Genomic DNA, 20,251 nt, shown 5'->3' with positions numbered 1-20,251 from the left:
TTAGGTATTTGTAAATGACACGTCAGAGCTTAAGGGCGGTCAAATACGAACTGGTTTATTCATCGAGCTGTAAATAGAGTGAACCTGTTTGTTTACATTATGAGGTCGTGACGTCACACAACCACAGGGCGGGTATCACATGCAAGTTCGCCGTCTAAATGAGTCTAAGATGGCTTATCACTAAGACAGTTTTGAAGTTATCTAACTTCTGATATGGTTGACGAAGACTGACATTATCTTTGTCAAAATCATGGAAAATATTTTTTGTTCAACATTGACTCTGGGTTTAGGTGTCTCACGTTGCTGTTTTTATTTGAGCAAATAGTATTCCTACAAATTTTAATTAGAGGTAAAATGGAAAAATTCACCGCTTCGGGCAAGACTCGAACTTGCGACCTTTCGGAACACCGGCCCGGTCGTTAACATTCTTACCGTAGATGTCACTATTTTTGCACCTTATATTACCATTGTTATAAGTTAATTAATAGTCATTTATATCGACAGTGCTAGCGACTCAAAACATGGAAACTGTCGTATTTAGTCATAGACATAAACCTGGATTTAGAGTAGGTTCAAGACAAGACAAGACAAGAAGACAAGAATGCGCCACACCCAGCCGGGGACATGCCCGCTCCGGTCTAACCGGCATACCAGGGGACGAAATTTGTGAGGAGTGACACGCTCTGGGATAGGAGAGGGATAGAATCAGCCGGCTATGCAGCCTCAAGCCAATATTGGAATGTAGGAGGGGTAGGTTGTGTCGTCGAAGGAGAGCGTTGGTGACATGCTGCTCGTCGTTTCCGCTTCGGTCTTCGAGATATCTTGTATCAAGTAGGGTCGATGTCGTCTTGAGGTGTCGTTTGCTCGTCGATTCGAGGTGTTGGTTCTTCTTCGTCTGATTCGCTGTCGGTTTCGTCCAGTTGATATATTTCTCCTGCTGCTTTGATGAAATCGCCTTTGTCGTCTGCCATGTTGATCCATTCACATGTGCGTCCACCGTCATACAAGTTTGTTCCTAGGCCACTGGCAGTGAATGCATTAATAGCACTCGACACAATAAACTTAATGTAAAATAATAATAAAGAGTATACACACGCACTCAACACTTTCAACTTTTTAGCAATGAACACATTAAATTTTTTACATTATTTTAGACAATTACAGCATCAGATGTCGACAGTAGTTTAATCACGCTAGGGCACGCTAGGATATACAAAATTGGATTTTAGCACTGCACAACACAGACACTTCTAGCACAAGAAAACCGCAAAAACACATAGAGTTTGCACACCAACATACAAATTTACTTCGAGCATAAGAAACTTGCACTATCACTTTAATTTAAAAAACATGAATTCAATAATAAGTATAGAAAAATATGTTAATAGAGTTTCACTTGGATTGACTGTTAAAGAATGTGATTTGGTAGTTAGGGCTAAAGACCCATGACACCCTCTTCCCGTTCCGGTACCTATCTTATCCATTTACTATACCATACTTGGTATCTCTTTGTTTGCAACTCGTATCGATATTATAAAACAATTGTTTGGTATTATTTGAAGTCTCTACCAGCATCTCTATTATATTCCTTGCGCCCCGGCGTGGTGAAAGTAGCCGCGCCGCGTACCCTTTTTTTGCATTTATTGCAACTCCACATGTTGTGATGGGACTGATGGGCTTAGTAAGTCCCTTTAAGCGGTGACCGCTTTGACTTTTGCGGGGCTTTTGTATTTTGATTCGTTTGTTTGAGCCGACTCTCTTCCGTATTTTGCTCGCCTTTTACAACCCTTTACAATCGCCCAATATGCCTCACACTCGTTGTACTATCGGGTGCAGCCACGGTTGAGCATTTCTCAACGAAAATCGCTTGCACCCAAAACTTTAAAACGTCACGCCTCCTTATATTACAAGTATTACAACCAATCACGGTCGTGCAATAAGTATATTGCATCGGTATTGTTTTTGGGTTCTAACCTGACCAACCCAAACACGTGTTGACCATCATTATCAGTCTATCAGTTGCATTTCAAACGGCATTCTATGTTAGAAAGATTACACATCTGGTGCCCGTAAAACAATTGTGCGACCAAAAATACTTGGAAACTTTTTTTAATAGCCATAATGTTTGTCCAGGATTGTTTAATTTTGCGCACTTTGCGTGCTGAGACCGCGCGGCGTCTTAACTTAACATCTGCCCGCTTGAAATGAATCTTAAATTGTTTAATGACCCATACTTTTTTGGGCACGTATTCAACCGGTCAACTAATTAATCGGATTTCAGTAGCTTAAAAAAATAGAAATAGGTACTAAAATTAATACCTACTTTGGCAACAAAAGCGTTAAAATATTTCAATATGAGCAAGCTACCAATTATTTATTTATTTGGCAACTGAATTATGATGACTCGCGCACGAAGGGTTCCTTACCATTGCGCAAAAAACGGCAAATAAGTCACGTTTGTTGTATGGGTGCCCCACTTAAATATTTATTATAAAAGTTAAGTATGTTTTATTCTTATATTTATCATAAATATAAATTAAACACATCAATAGTATTATTTATTGGCCTTTGTTGAACTCGTTAAGCACTCAATTTTTTTATAAAAAAGGTGGCTAGAATAAAGACAAGTCGTCAAGAGATTTAATTTTAGAACCGAAACTGCGAGGTAACGAATTTGAGTTGGGTCATTAGAATGCATTCAATTTTAAGTGAGTGTTACTAGCCAGATGTTTCTTGGTGGTTTACTTATGCTTACAGTAAAAAAAACTACTCCTTTCGATTTCATATCCGTTGTAAATTGTGCCGTATTGTTAGGCACGTTAAGTTTATATTAAATATTTAGAGTTACTGGTCAAAAATCTTGGACTGTTCCGATTGGTGGATAATGTAAATAAGTGACCGCGTCTGGGGTGCATTTGAAAACGAACTGTAGCATGCTCAACCGTCGCTGCACCCGATAGTACATTGAGATCAGTGGGTTCCGTAAGAGGTCCCTTCTTTCCCTTGTTGCAGCCACCTTCAGGCGTAAACATATTTCTTACTCAATGACCTCTACCCTAACCCAGTCAAGTACGAGTAGGTAGGAATAAAATAAGGTTGCCGCTATATACACGCACATGAGACCGTCACGACAGTATCTAAAGTAACAACTTCCACCAACCAAACTTGTGCGAAGGAAAATAATTTGTGTACTGAACCCACCAAGCTTGTCCCAGATATGCAGCGTCCCTCGTGCCTCGTGAGAGCCCTATAAATCGTTAATTTAGAATAAAATTGGGATGGTATTGTAACGACGAAATTAACATAGAGTTCGTTTATAAATCTGCGTCTTTCGGTAGACTAATAGTTGCCTGTTTTTGGGCAAGGGTAAAGATAGTTATCTACATTTTCTCGTTGAAAGACAGCATACTATAGGTACTCAACATAGTTCAAACTCTGCTTCTACTACCTGCTAAAAACAAACATATGCAATTATGCAGACTCGAACCACATGAGCATGTTATTTAGAGGTAAAATGGAAAGCTCTCACCAGGTAACTTGTACTCTTGTCTTGACTTCGCTGAGGTTTAACTTCGGCGTATGCCCAGGGATTTTACACGTTTTAAAATCAATATACGTCAAACCGGCATTTCTCGGGAATCTCGGGATAAGATATTTTAATAGAATTGAAACCGAAACAAAACAAACCCGCGCGGTCAGTTAAATAAAAAAAAAGAAACGCGGTCCGGCCCGCACATCTGGCGACAAAATGGTATTGCACCGTACACCATTGAAAAACCTTCCCGGGACGCGTCCGACCTCGGTGACGGTCAAAACAAAACTCAACCTGGATTTAGAGTAGGTTCGAATACAAATACCTCGAGAATGGCAGCTGCCACTCAAACCCTTGACCCTCAAGTGCTTAATTTATTCCTTCAGATATCCTGTTTTTGTCGTGAATTCCATTTCATTTCATTTCATTGAAATGAAATTTTCTTCAGTTAACGGCTGTTTGATTCTCCTTAAAGAAGTTTTATTGCTGTCTATAAAATCACAAGGTATGTGGATTTGCGGTGTTTTTTCCTCGAACTGTTAATAAAATAACAAAAAATCAATAAAAAACGATAAACAGAGTTGTGAATGTTTATTTTCACGTGAAGTATAGTTTCTTGGCTATAACATATCTACTAAATCTTGATTGTTCCATAATTTCACATGGCAAATAACATTAATTTGTTCTAAAACCATTCTTTTGTACAATCGAAAACTTTTCAGTAGGTACTTCTAAACCACTAATAAATAATAATCTTGATATCTTTAAATTTGCGGTTCTAATAGTTATAATGTCCTATAAATCATGTTTAATTTGTAGACGCAGTTTCGTCCCTGGTATATACGTTCATAAAATTGGTCTTATGATACATTCATGGATCCCATGTGATTCTCGGATTGTATTATTATTAACAAGTTCCGAGAATGACATGGGATCCATGAATGTATAACAAGACCAAGGGACAATAGTTCGTTCATATATTAAATATGTGATGTCAGCGATATGATTCATAGTGCTTCGAATTTTTAAAAATCTGTTGGATTTTTATTTGTTATTACTTATTACTCATAGTCACAGGCATCTCAAGCAATATGCAGTAGGGAATAATAACAACAAAATGAGACCAACTCGACGTCGATTTGCATGTCGAGTCAAGCTTATGGACGTGGTGGTAAATTAAACTGTCAAAATATATAAATACATAAAGAATTAGGGCACTTAATAGATCAATAAACATTTATCATGAGACGGGAGTCATCAATATTACGTATTTTCTAGAATTCTAGATTTTATCTGTGTTTGCCATATATTTAATTTATTTGAATGACAGACATATATGTTTTTTTCTATGGAGACAGAGAACATGTTAAGTAATATAGGTAGGTATATTATAATATATCTATAGACAATGCAACACGTAGTTATTTCTATGATCCTCGGTTAATATTCGTTTCCAACTAAAACCATCAAAACATTTACAGTTACCACAGAAATAGCCAATGTGCTCTGGATGATTCCCGGCAATAGCGGTGTTTATTGTTACTGCTATTTTTACATATCCAAGTCACTTTTCCATTCACCAAACTTTTGTAATCGTGTCGAAACTGTATCTAAGAAAACAGCCGGCCTAGCCAAGGTTACAATCGCCATCGCTTCGACAACGAAAAGCTTTATGTCTCTCTATCACTCTTTCATATTAGTGCGACAGTGACAGTTGCGTTTCGATCGCTACGGAGCGTAAGCGATTGGCATCTTGGCTACGCGGCCAGTTCTATTGTCCATAGCGTAGTTCCGAAATTCGATAGCGATATCTAAGATAGAATAACAGGCTACTTAATACTAGAAGTGGTGTGGCAAGTTGCCAGATTTTAGTTGCTGAGATTTTACGTCGCCTTTGATACAAGGCTTTTCTTATCTATGGAAATGCTAATAGAAGGTTAGCTTGATAAATCTTAATTAACATTTTCGGTACGTATATGTGCTCTAAGCATCGCAAAGACTAGGCGGTGTATAACTGAACTATGTTGAACAATATCAAGTCATGTGATACAGACAGTATTGTAGCATGTTAGTTCAGACGAAATACCCTATTGCAGCGCGAATGATTTAATGGTTATCCACATCGTTACGTTGGATTTATGGCGGAATAATTCACATCATTCTATTCTTGTGTTCTTACGCCTAGATTGACTTTATCAGATAACATGGAAATTAACCTAAATTCTTATTTTCTACACGGTTTACAATAATCTGGAATTGTACAGTCTTTTGCAAACGATATTTTAAATGTTAAGCTTAATTTAAAAATAATACCTACTAACAGTTACAATAACGAATAGTTTAAATACATGTTTACTGTACACAATTTACATTATTGATTAGATTATCGTAGCTTTCTACATTGTGACACTCGGTGTCGGTTACAATTAGTGTAACAAATCACATTTTCTTATCGACTATAGGTACTATGCTTATTTTATGACAAAAATCACATTTATTATATGGAAAGTTCATTTACACTTTATCATCATAGGATATGTCTGTGAACTCGACAATGTTGCTGTTGGGAAAGATGTACAACTCGCTGACTCTCTCGTCGCCTACGGGTAAGTCGTCTCTGGATATTTTCATCTCAAGCCGCCTTTTAGTGCCATTGAACGTTTGATTTAGATTGTGAGCATCAAGGTCCTTCATTGATCGGAAACCATTTTCCCTCTGCGAGTCCTGATTTCGGATACAGTGGCAGGAGGAGCGGGAGGTGCGCGTGCCGTCGACGGGCGCTAAGCTGGCCGATTTTCTTGCCGAGTAAACGCTGCGTTCATTCGTCGAACGGAACGATAAAACACGCGTGCGATACGACTGACCATCCTGGGAGAAAATAAGAGACTGTTAATACTCTCCTTGGTAAAAGGTCGTAAGTTAAATTTTTAACCGTTTCACCGCCAATTTTTGACAATCTAAAAGTCTCACACACACATTTGCATCATTACACATGAACACATCGGTAACTCGTGCCATTTAGGTAGTACTTAAAAGATTAGTTTAATTAATTCCTTTTTTTAGTGGTTTCTTTTTCTCGACTCGTATAGGAAGAACATTGTCACATCACTACTCTGTTAGAAACTGTCAAGTGCCACGAGTTACCGATGTGTGCTCATCACTAATCTTTTAAGTGCTACCTAAATGCCACGAGTTACCGATGTGTACACACGAGCCTTTATTGGCTTAACAAGGCATGGTTGCTCTTACATACTTAATATAATCATCCTATAGGAATGAGAACTACATATTTACATTTTAAACCGCTGTACACCAAAAATGTTACCTACCTACAATTATGAATTCTGTAAACATTTATTTTATAACATATTTCAGCCATCGGATTTTCTATTAAGTACATAGATGAACCTACCACAGATCGCCAGCATCGGCATATTTCATATAGATATGTGATATGTCACGTCATGTAGGTAGGACGTATGTAAAAGTGCCCCTTTTAAGGCACAGATTGATGACAGCTTGCCTGAGATGGGGTTGGCAGCTGTCGCACACACCCTGGAATTCTTCATACTGCTCATAATCCACGTTTTTATTGTGTTTTAATTATCACTTTTAGTAAAAATATGCTGCTCAAACCAATAAAGCCAATAAAGCCAATAAAGTGAGAATACGGAAATCGGAACAAAGTTACAAGCACCTTAATTCTTTGGAGCTTTCAACTACTTTTTCTAAAATACTTACTAATACTTTCTGAACAGGAAATGAAAGTAGCTTTCCTCTTACTAGTAATTGAGCTGGTTTAACACATGGAATTCCTATTGATTGTGAAAATTTTGCCCCGAATAGCCATAAACGAAATTTAATATTAATCTTATATTTTAATATTCATTAGTACCTACCTCATAACTGTCAAATCGCATCGGTTTTTTTCCAAATGTGAATCGCTGCTTAAACTCTTTTTTGAACTTTTCCTGTAACAAAAATGGCAATTTGATTCAAATTGTTTACTAATAAATATAGAAATAGAACAGCGAAGTCATCATCGTAAAATCAAATTCTTTAGAACAGGGATACCTATCTTATTACGATATTAATCTGACTTAGTCAGTGCTCCCTTACGACAACCCACGTGCCATAAACGAGCACAAATTACGTGCGATAAATATCGATGGCAGCGAAATTAATTTGCAAATTAATCTCAAGACACCGTGCTTCGATTAATAAGATAATATAACCTGAGCACCGGCGGGGATTAATTCTAAACAGTATGAAACAGTAGAACTTATAATAATGATGGCGAATACGCGTTCCGAATAGAAAAGCAACAAAAAAGTTACTAACATTATGAGTAATAAGGTACTTACGTTGTAAATGGCGTAGATAAAGGGGTTATAGCACGAATTGCTCATGGCCAGCCAGTCAAAACAGAAGAATAATACGTTTATGTATCTGTATCTGAAAGAAACAAGTCATATAATATAGACAGATATAAGTCAGACGACCGGTCTGGCCTAGTGGGTAGTACCCTGCCTGTGAAGCCGATGGTCCTGGGTTCGAATCCCAGTAAGGGCATTTATGTGTGATGACACAGATATTTGTTCCTGAGTCATGGTTGTTTTCTATGTATTTAAGTATTTATATATTATATATATCGTTGTCTGAGTACCCACAACACAAGCCTTCTTGAGCTTACTGTGGGTCTTAGTCAATCTGTGTAAGAATGTCCTATAATATAAAAAAAAAAAAACAATATATTTAGCAGACGGTAAAATATTTTAAAATTCTGATGATCTTATTTAATTATATTGTTTTTATTTATAATTTTACGCATCAAAGTTAAACTCAAAGATAGACACGTTTACATTTTAAAAATGATCTAGGCATCTACGTAACCCCAATCAAAGTAAAACGATAACATGGGTTATTTGTTTTTCTAAGGTAATAAATATAAAATAATGTATTTCATAAACTTACTCGTTTATTGAAGGGAAAAACGATTGAAGCAATAAATAGCTCTGTAAAGGAAGCCAGCAGAGCGCAAACAGCGCCACGACCAACACCAGCATTTTTATAACCTGAACAAGAAATATAAAACATGATTTACAAGCGGTAAAATTATGATTTATTTACATGCATATGTATTGCTTACGCCTGCAACTTTATTTACTTTATTTTATTTGTTTGGAAAACTTACAGCTAGAGTAACAAGTTAGGAAATAACATAGAAATAGTGAGCCAATTACAAGTTTCCATAGGTAGGTTTATTTGCCTTAAAATGATCATAATAGTTACGGAATGAAATTACGCATATTGTATGTATAATATCATTCAGATTACCCTTTAAGTGTTTTTTCTCATTCTTTCTTTAAACCTGATTTAGTTCTTGCCTTAACCACTTAACATTTGTAAAGATTATCGAGACAAAAAAACCTGAAGTGAAATATTTGTTACTCAGTAAGTAGGTAAATTGCTCAGTAAGTCCATAGACCTACTGATTTATACAGACGAAACCTGAGGTGGATGAGCTATCTGTATGATGACGAAGCCTGCGCTGTGGATCTGAAGGTACCTATGCTGTTATTATTATGTTTTTCTTTTTTGGGTCAATAAATTATTATTTTTAATTTATACAGACAGTGATGAACGGAAATCCTGAAACTCTATTTGCTTAATTAACCCAAAGCTTTTAGTACAAATACCGAAATTGGCAGCGGTGATTTAAATGATACCAGTTGGTTCAATTGTAATGTTTTTAAGTGTATTTTTGAAACCATCATTTGATTTTTTTGTATAAAGCTTTCGTTTAAGAAGGAGCTAATGCAAGATTGTAGTTTTTATATTGAATGTTTACACGTTTTAATAGTAAAAGTTCACACGGAAACAAGACTATATTTACAAGGCCAGACTCGAATCAAAACCTTAAAAGGTTAAAATTGCCTCGATAGAAAAAATCACGAAAACATACCTAATTTTCACTTATTTTAGCACAGAACGATAATTTTAGTATGAAATAGCTACTGGTGTAGTAGCTGAGGAACATGACGAGCAAAATATTCAACTTACGTATATTTTCATAGTCATTGAGACAAAAGGTAAAAACCCGGGCGATGGTCAATTTTTCCGTCGCAAGTTTCGCGCGGCTCGTCATATCCTTTGTCACCTTCTAATTTCCTGGCTGTAGGTCCCCTCTTAATGATAACAAGAGGACGCCTACTAAGTAGTAAAAAGTTTCTGGACCACCGGCTTTATTTTACAAAACTGTGACTATGCAACAAAAGATTAGACGAGGAAAGTTGTCTTGGCAATGTTAAGCTTTTAAACAATGACAAGGGTACATACACTCAGCGTCAAAAAAATCGCACATCTTAACTTTTTTCTTTCAAGCGGGTTTAAACCTTAAGTTATATAAGGCAAGATAAGACTATGGGGCCTTATTTGAAAGGTTATGAAACCCTTTATTGGAAAATTGACGACGTACTGCATAAAAAAAAGAAAATTTTCAGGAAAAACGAATCAACGTGTATTCAGGTTAAAATTACAAAGAAAAACACTACAAAATCAATAGATACAGAAAAATTTAACTTAAAATTAAACTTAAACCTAGAGTGCTGCCTCCTCTTGCCCTCCGAGTAGCTTCATAGCGTCATGAGTGCCACGATGCGTTTTTGAGGAAAGCTGTTTCACTCCTCAATAATGGCGTCTTGAAGCTTGTTGAGAGTGGTAGGAGCAGGATCATGCGACCGCACCCGCCGTTTTAGCTGATTGCAGAGATGTTCGATTGGGTTCAGGTCAGGGCTCCTTGCTGGCCACTCCATTATGGTGTTCCCAACCCCATGCAGGTAGTCTCGCACAATCTACGCAGTGTGGCAGCGGGTGTTGTCATGAATAAACTGGAAGTTGGGTCCAACAAAACCAGCATATGGGACCACATGCTCCTCCAAGATCTCCGTTATGTAACGCCGAGCAGTCAAGGATCCCTGGATGTGACCACCGTCAGTACGGGAAATGCACAAGAGATCAGTTTTCCCGTCGATCGAAATGCCACTCCAGAACATGCGAGATCCGCCCTCTTAGCAGACGGTTTCTTCAGTGCTGGCTTGCGTGAATTGCTCTCCCTGCCTCCTGTACACCCTCCTGCACCAGTTGTTGGTGTAAAGCAAATACATTTTCACTGGATTTGAAGCTCCCCACTACCCACTACTTACCAGCTTCATAATTTACCATGACAGTAACTCTCTATTTCAAATTCTCTTTGGCGTTATCGAAGGCCTCGGTTACACAAGTTCTGCCAATGCGCTTAGGAAGCATTGTATGTTTTAATAACCCTTTCGTGTACCGTGAAGCATCATCCACTACAGTTGCCGATGTTCACTACGTCTATTAGTACGAATGTTTTAGAACTTACGACTGTGCGATACGACTTAAAATTGTACAGCACAGTAACAGTAGGTACTCATAATGTGCTTACCGGCCGTTAACAAGATTACCTACGTGAAATTTACTCCGCATGCAGCCATTAACGAAGTATATGAAGCTCGTTATGAAGTGATTATAAGACTGCAAAGTGGAGGATATCCACTCTTTATTTTTCTGAAATATTTTAAGCTATTATACAGTATGTAACTGAACGAAAAGCAATTACTCAAACCCGTTAATGTTTGGGTCATACTGAGCAACTTTTACTATGGGACCAACCCCGAAAACGCGGAAAAAAAATTGGATTTTTCATACATTTTGCTGGTCTGATGTTGAAATTTCCTATGGGAGAGTCAATTTTTTTTTCGCGATTTCGGGGTTAATCCCATAGTAAAAGTTGCTTAGTATGACCTAAACATTAACAGGTTAGAGTAATTGCTTTTCGTTCAGTTTCATACTGTATATGATTTCGCACTCGAACACAGTGAAACGTTAACGACTTTTTACCTCATTTCACTGGCAGTGAATGTGTTAAAAATATGATACCAATACCGATGGCCACTGGCGTGGCGGGTCATGTTACTCATGTTACGGCAATGGCTGCGGTAAATTACTGAGCCCGAGCTACGATGAGCAGAGACGTCTGGATACTTCTGGATTTTATAGGTAGGCGGTGTTTTGTTTTAATTTTAGTATGAACAATTGACACACAAAAAATAGTATGAGTGAGTGCCATAAATAAAGTTTTTATATACGATATGACACGAGTCGCAGTGCATCTCACGCGCATTAATAAGTGCCCAAGTACGTCTACCATCAGTTTTGACATTGACATATACGCTTACGTCTACGTAACTTACTTTCTATGCATCCCGCTCGTACTCGCATATTAGTGCAAGCGAGATGTATAAAAAGTAAATTACGTAGACGTGAGCGTTATGTCAATGTCAAAACTGATGGTAGACGCACAGTACGGGGAGTGTACATTTGATTCGATAGCGTGAAGTGACGTACGCGTTTGCGTTAAGTGTCACTTTGTATGGGATTTTGAGTTTCCAAAACGTCCCGCTTGGTGCGCTGTTTCTAAATCCCATGCAAAAATAAACATAACTCAAACGCGAACGCACGTCACGATATCGAATTTTCCACTAGGGGTTCAGATACTGAAAGCCAGAGGGGGGGGTCTCAATTAATCTAAATTATAAGGCCATCACACATTTCGAATCCCGGTAAGGGCATTTATTTGTGCGTTTATCACAGATATTTCAGTTCCTGACTTACAGACGTTTGCTATGAATTTAAGTATTTATCTATATATATATGTATTTATATATCGTCGCCTTGTATTCACACCACAAGCCTCATTGAGCTTACTATGAGACTAGGTCAATTTATGTAAGATTGACCTATTATGATATTAATTTTGATTAATTATTAGTATTTGTATTATTTATTATTAGTTAATGTTCTTAAAATTATTACGCAGTTCATTGACACAATTGTTGAAACAAATCAAGATTGAAAGGAAAGCATAGAAGTACCGTGTGATTAACGTAATAAATCAGGTAAATTTAATTAGAGTTTAATAAAATACTGTGAAATTAGGACGATGGCACTAGCCAACTTTTTGCATGCTTTAAAAGTTTATTTCTGAGTTCTGAACAAAGAATCAAAACAAATATTAGCAGTGCCACTTTCTCATTAAAATAACAATCAAATCAAGATGGAACTGGTAAGATTTTACCGAGAGCAATTTAGCCTTCGTAAAATGGGTGTTAAGGGCTTAACCGAGACGCATAGGAAGCTTTGACATATGTTTTTTCCAATAATTGGGGGAATTTATTAGATTTTGATATATTGTTTAGACTGAGACATCGGTGGTAATTTAATCCTTTTCTTGGCAATATCATGTGACTTACCTTTTTTTTGTTTTTCATGTGATTCGCGTCCCGTATTTCCAGCGCATTCCCTGGCGCTCGTGCGCCCCACAGCTTCAAGGACATGTGTGCGTATGCGAACGTTATTACGCACAGAGGGATGATGTACTGGGGGAGAAATGTTACATTATTCTTCTATTTTTGCCAGACAGTGGTTCTTAACCTTTAGTGGCAGTAAACGTCGGTTATAACCAATCAATATATATTTGGTAACAACACAGGTTGGTTATAACTATAACCAAAGAATATAAACGTTATTGAGTGTCGACAGCGCCAAGCTAACAAAGAAGATATGTACCTCCACCAAGGTGAACCGGATATTCTGTTCAAAATTTCAGTGTACGTGTATCAGTGGGTGGCCCAAGGCGTAAGATGGCAGGCCGTTGTGCATCGATACCTCCTAAGTATACTCAAGTAAGTGAAAAATCCGGTTTTACAGAAGAGCGGTTCAAAGGTACAACGGCACGGCACGTATTATAGTAAATTATCTGAAATATTTTTTACGCCTCAAACCCTAAGCTGTAAAAAAGGCATTGTTTCTTTTGTGCACTAATTTCGCATTAGTAAGAAGGATCAAGCCCGTGTAAAAGGCAATTTTAGCGTTGAATGAATTATGACTTATATGGAATTTACCATGTTGTCAAAACATCACGGGATGTCATGAAACCAAGTCTTTGCCTCTCAACGGTTGTAAAAAAATGATTAATGCGTCGATATCATCTATCATATCCTGTTTACATCGTATGCCTAAATAAACACACAGTTCGTATTCAGCAGAATCATCATCATCATCTACATGTAAACATAGAGAAACCAATGACATTTTGCGGTATTTTTGTAGGTACATGATGCTAAAGTGCACATACATACACTTTCCGCCTGTAATTTGATAAATCGAAAGTATTAGTAACTGTGATAAACTGAGACGCATCATATGAAGCCGGAATATAATATTTCCTAATATTTCCTTTAAAATTACATTAGAACTTAATAAAGCTCCTGAGAGTACTTGGAAATAATAATGGTTGACTGTACATATTTATTTTTATTTTCCGTAGCTACAAAATGTGCAGATCAAGTCAATCTGAATCTTACCAATATAACTTTTTTAATTAAAACCGTCTTCAAAAAACAAACACGTTCTGAATTATATTAACGATATTATATTACGATAGATTTCGAGTATATTTCATTTTGCTCACAAAAAACTGCAACTGAAACATGTGTTTATTGGGGTTGAAATTATAAGATACTGAAGCCTAATTTCTGGTTGTGAAATATAGGCTCAAATCACTCTATAAGCGTAATTTTAGACTGTAATACTAAAATTGTGATAATAATTATCTACCACTTCCATTATAACTTATGCGCGAATCCTAACTGTTCTCTAGAAGATAGAGGATTTACCGGTTGTTAGAATTTGTAAAAGATATAAAATTAATAAAAAAAGTCGCATATAGCAATAAAAATATACACTTAACTTACCTGACAAATGTATAGTATCAGTCGATAAATTGCCAAGGAATGTAATCCAAATTCACTAGGAGCACAAAATGGTTTCTTGTACAGCAGCTTGGTAACTGTAACAAAACATTATAAAAAAATGTTTAAAATATTTTAAACATTTAGTAAATAAATATATATTTATTTACTTATTATACTTTGAACTTGGCGAGAGGTCGCACAAGATCGAGAAAAGTGGCGCTGTCTTGTGTCGGAGGCCGACAGCCGTATTCGAACAATGAGATACGTTAAATATGTACTAGATATTGAAACGATATGGATCAGATATGTCAGCGTCAAAAGTGACGTTTTTGTTTGAAGAAACGTCAATTTTGACACTTGTTTGACTCTGACATGTCCGATTCATATCGTTTCAATATCTAGTATTTGACGTATCTCATTGTTCGAATACGGCTGCAAGTCCCATTTTGGATCGCTGAGCCAACGGAGTACCTAAGTACTTACTATACTATAGAGCTTGCTTAGTCCAGCCGTCGTTTTTATTATGGCCCACAAATCTGTCGCCAAGTAGTGGTATTAGCATAATGTGCTCAACATATGTTTTCCAGGCAAGGTATACCTAACTGAAACATCGCGCCTAAAAAAGTGTGTGTCTCGTAAAAAATTGTTGGTAGGAACTTGTTTCTTATGGATTAAATATAATTTCCAAATATCCGGTAACCTGGAATAGTCCTTTACCGTTCGTGTTTCAATCACGGGTCCTATGATTACCAGTGATATTACAGTTAAAGCCAAATAACACGCAAAATAGCAGGACAATACATATAAACTGTATTCAGTCGATCTTCTCATCCAAAGGATTGAAATACACTCCTTCCCTATCCCTAAAACCATCGTCAATGCGACCTACATGAAAACAGAACTCACATCTATGTTAAAAGCTCTACTAAGATTGCATTACTTAATACGTGTCTTAACACATTCATTGCCACTAAGTGCTACGGGTTACGCTCGTAGCGCGTAGCCACAGTTTCGCCGTATGGAGCGCGTAGTCGCTACGAACAGTGTACCCGACTGTCGGGTTCTTGGCCCTGAATGTGTTAACTGCCAGCGACCCGCTAGGTGGGTTTTCCGTTCGTAGGTGCTTTTCACCGCAAAGCGGATAAACCACACGTTATCGCCTACGCTCATAGCGCATAGCGCTCGCTGGTAGTGAATGCGTTAATACTAAGTAGGGGGGGGGGGGGGGTCAAAATTCTTTTTCGTTGTATCTTTTGTGACCACTCAGTCACGTTTCTATTTTTGTCTTTTATTAAGTAAACAAAATTAGTTGAGTGCTATTACATGTATTTTTAGCTGTATAGTTCGTTTCTTTTAGCATTAGAAAAAGACTACGCGATCTGAACGTGTCTCTTAATTGAAAAACGCTTTTTAAAAATCAGTAACTATTTTATGAAAGCAAAATAATGTAAATATTCGTATATGATTCATAATTTTTACATATTTGCCGTGACTTATTTTTCAAAAGTGTTTTTCAATAAAAAGACACGTCTAGAGTGTTCACCTTTCTCTAATGCTAAAAAAATGAACTAGGTACATATTATAATTCTCTTGAAAAAAATTAAAGACTAAATTTCACCCCATACAAAAAACTCCTTCACATGTTTTACGGACAAAAAACAAGACAACGAAAATAATTTTGATCCAGGAACGAGTAATAAATGCTTTTATTAAATACCTGGATCCAGTTCTGGTACCATGGTCACCTCCCACGACATGGCCATGGGAGCCGCTAGCAGGAATGCCAACACCCATATGAAAACTATTATAACTTTTGCTATTCTTTTGGAAGTGTGGGCGCTGCAACAAACAAATAACATACATATTGATAACGTAAAGTCCACACGAGAACTGGGTAAGCGGACGAGGTCGTTTTGTCTTAATTAATGAACACAGTTTTTTTAATAGCCATTTTTTACTACTTAATTAAATTCTAATCAGAATCAGACCTCTTTCAATCCTTATATGAAATGATCCTTATAGAAAAGATCCCTAAACTTTTTCTCATCGTATGGCAAGGAGCGTTTAAAAAATGTAGACACATTTTTGTGGTAGTTTTTCTCATTGGAATGGAAAGAGCTCGTAATACTGAGAAGAAACAACATCAAAATAAAAAAGCTTCGTCATTTTAGCCAAGTTCAGGAGCATGTTTCAGATTAAACGATTTGATACGATTTTGAACTGGTTTTGATATGAACTTGCCGATAGTCTTTGGTGACTGGCGCGCATCTCATGCACGACTTTCACTTCATTTTGCATCATGAATCTAGTATTAAAACTGGATCTGCCATGAGGGTGGGGAGAAGTGACCGAACAGGATAGTCATGTATCTTTCAGTAGGAGTAGCAGCGAAAGAGCTATTATATTGTTTGTCCTTGTCACAGTCTCACATTTTATTAGTTCCTCACCGTAAATTTAGTATGGATTATGGTGGGCAACAAATGAATTCGACCAATGCTGTATAAAGTTAACACATCACTTCATCAGAGCCCCGAGCGCGAGTGTGCCAAGGGTCCATTTATCGTACGGTCTAATACGGCCCCGACACTATCATGAATACTGACATTACTTTGAAGGAATGACGTTTTTAGTGATAGTGTAGGGATTGTAATGAAGGAATGACGGCAAGTAATGAAGTTTATTTTAATAACTTCCGTCAGTATTGGAGTTATGTCAAAGTAATGATACTAGAAATGACATTAATACTGACAGTGAATTGATTAGAATGATGGAATCAGAAATGACAGAAAGAATGATGGACGATAATTACGGCCCCGACACTATCATGAATCTGACATGACTTGTAATGAAACTCCAGCGTTTGGTCCAGTCCGGTCATGACAGTCTTAAATCTCCCCACACACTTATCAGTATTTTTATCAGTATTTTACATCATTACTTTTCACGGAGAGTTTTAAGTTATTATTTTCCTAACCGTTTGGCTTAGTTTTGTTATTATTATTAAGCGTACTCTCGCTTTGAAGAAGACAAAAAACCTAAGTATTCAATCAACGGTTCCAATTCTTCTAACCTGTGGTAACCATACTATATTGTCGTACTCGTAACTCTATGCTTGATGAGACAGAAATTTGGAGAAACAGAGATAGGTAGTTAGAAAATGATTTAGGTTAGTGGCACAAAAGATAACCGACCCCCAGAAGATGAACGTTTGGCTTTAAAATCTAAATAATCAAATCGCATGATTTTACACAGAAAAGATTCTTGACTAATTCCTTTAACGTTTTTGTTGCCCAGAATTACATATCTTACCTTATTTCATTAAAATATTTGCAGTTTAAACATAAAAAAATATTTTGATTTATTTAATCTGCTTTTATATGATACCCCACACGTGTATGTGCAATGCATGGTTTGTGTATAATACTCAGTATTCTTGTCTTTGGATAAGTAGTTGAGATGCAATTAAAAGTTTAGTTTTCACCTCCAACGGACTACTGTAAAAGCGGGCGGAGCGGCGGAAAGCGCCGAAATTCTAAAACGTAACGAATATAAGAGCCTCGGTAGAGAGTACCATTTTGTACCATTTGGAGTTGAAACTCTAGGTCCATGGGGTCCCAGCGCGCATAAGTTGTTCGCAGAAATCGCGAAGCGTCTGGTTGACGTAACTGGTGACCGAAGAGCTGGCGGCTACCTCGCACAACGTATCAGCATTGCGATACAGCGAGGAAATGCCGCCAGCATCCTTGGTACAATGCCTCAAGGGCCTATTTTAGATTTAAGCTAGTTATTAATTTCGTTTAGTAGTACCACTGTATATATATTGTAAGTAAATAAATGATAAAAAAAATTAAAAGTTTAAAAGTATAATATTACGAAACCAAGTGGTTAGGATTTTGCTGACTCAAACAGCCCTGGGTTAATTTGTCTTTACGTATGAATGTGTGTATAATTTGTTGAGGGCAGACATCAATCGCTGTGTGTTTGAAAATGTTTTGACGTAACCATGGCAACGAAGATAACAAACAATTAATGTCAGACAGAATGACAAACTGAAAGGATTTGCTTCACTCATTAGTGTAACTAATATAATATTATACATATATCTAGATCACGTCTCACATCTAAAAAAACGTGCCGAAGAAGATAGACTCTAAGTCGATAAGTTTGCTCAACCTGCGTAGTAAGAATGCATAAATATCGCAATAAGCTCCATACTTGACGTACTGAAAGAACTACTGCTCGGGTATTGGAGAGAGAACTGCTCCCAAGGAGAAGCTCACTGGTGCCATTGTTGATGAGGAGGATTTAACACTGGTGTTAAGAAAGAAGAAGACGAGTACGGCGCCTCGAAAGACAGTGTGATACCGCCGAGCCGCCTAATTCCGGCTTGCAGATTGCTACACCCAGTGTTGCACTGTATGTGTCGCGCCTGCATTACACCGCCACGGCTGCTAGAGAGTTGGAGTACATATCTACACCAGAAGACCGGTTACACGCTGAAGGTGTTCCAGTTTCGATCGCGCCACTACGTGCACTTCAACTCTTATGTGATGCGCGTGCAGCGACCGCTGCAGGGGACCATCGAGTGCGCAGACTTCTGGCCGAAGGGTGTAGTGTTTCGGAGGTTCCGCGAATCGGACACAAGAGTAGACGATTCAACGGAACCACGCCGCCGTTCTGTCGCCATAATACCGTTTAATTTTAAGTTAATGAAATTAATAATTATGTATGTTAGTCTGTGAAGTATGTATCTGTGTGCCTTTCTTGTCTAAAAATAAATGTTTTACCTATTTTATTATTTTTTTGTAGCTCTTATATATTATAGTGGTTAGACTCTAATCGGTCGTGGGAGAACTCCGTCTTTCTAGAGTCTGTGCGGAAAGAGAAGAGTCGTGAAATGTATTGGGCCCCATACATTCCACGACTCTTCTCTTTCCGCACAAACTATATTAGGGTGACCATCATCGTCCTAGCACCGTCCCGGCATTTTGCTACGGCTCAAATTTCCATAGTAAAAAAATATTATTAAATTATTGTTAACAATTGAAAGTAAAAAGTATTTTTTTCCTGTATGGCAACTTTTAGAAAGGGACAGAGATTTTCTTTTGGCGTCGCATTCTGCATGTTTTTCTTTTTTCTTCAGAGTCAAGTGAAAATAAACTTTACAACAATGACAATAGAGTAGGTATACTTCACTTATTGACTTAAATGCCAGTAATAACTCTTGTTAGTATAAAACCTTCTTGTTACGTACAGCGGTCGCTGCACGCGCATCACATAAGAGTTGAAGTGCACGTAGTGGCGCGATCGAAACTGGAACACCTTCAGCGTGTAACCGGTCTTCTGGTGTAGATATGTACTCCAACTCTCTAGCAGCCGTGGCGGTGTAATGCAGGCGCGACACATACAGTGCAACACTGGGTGTAGCAATCTGCAAGCCGGGATTAGGCGGCTCGGTGGTATCACACTGTCTTTCGAGGCGCCGTACTCGTCTTCTTCTTTCTTAACACCAGTGTTAAATCCTCCTCATCAACAATGGCACCAGTGGGCTTCTCCTTGGGAGCAGTTCTCTCTTCAATACCCGAGCAGTAGTTCTTTCAGTACGTCAAGTATGGAGCTTATTGCGATATTTATGCATTCTTACTACGCAGGTTGAGCAAACTTATCGACTTAGAGTCTATCTTCTTCGGCACGTTTTTTTAGATGTGAGACGTGATCTAGATATATGTATAATATTATATTAGTTACACTAATGAGTGAAGCAAATCCTTTCAGTTTGTCATTCTGTCTGACATTAATTGTTTGTTATCTTCGTTGCCATGGTTACGTCAAAACATTTTCAAACACACAGCGATTGATGACTGCCCTCAACAAATTATAC

The 20,251-nt window shown here is 37.5% G+C and overlaps 1 protein-coding gene across 1 annotated transcript in view; it reads right to left on the bottom strand.

The window, feature by feature from the left end:
* Nucleotides 1-5,304: 5,304 nt before the first annotated feature.
* LOC134793742 (neuromedin-K receptor-like) overlaps nt 5,305-20,251 on the bottom strand; it is a 49,145-nt gene continuing 34,198 nt past the window's right edge. The window contains exons 5-11 of the mRNA XM_063765410.1: nt 16,088-16,209; nt 14,371-14,465; nt 12,868-12,993; nt 8,507-8,607; nt 7,897-7,987; nt 7,432-7,503; nt 5,305-6,400 (exon numbers count right to left, since the gene is read on the bottom strand). Coding sequence (XP_063621480.1) covers nt 6,047-6,400; nt 7,432-7,503; nt 7,897-7,987; nt 8,507-8,607; nt 12,868-12,993; nt 14,371-14,465; nt 16,088-16,209 — 961 coding nt within the window. The 3' untranslated portion in view covers nt 5,305-6,046. The remainder of the gene's footprint in view (nt 6,401-7,431; nt 7,504-7,896; nt 7,988-8,506; nt 8,608-12,867; nt 12,994-14,370; nt 14,466-16,087; nt 16,210-20,251) is intronic.

The sequence above is a fragment of the Cydia splendana genome, chromosome 9 (assembly GCF_910591565.1).
Source record: "Cydia splendana chromosome 9, ilCydSple1.2, whole genome shotgun sequence".
NCBI classification, from domain to species: domain Eukaryota; kingdom Metazoa; phylum Arthropoda; class Insecta; order Lepidoptera; family Tortricidae; genus Cydia; species Cydia splendana.
The sequence above is the reverse complement of the archived record's forward strand: the minus strand, read 5'-3'. Positions and strand labels throughout refer to the sequence as shown.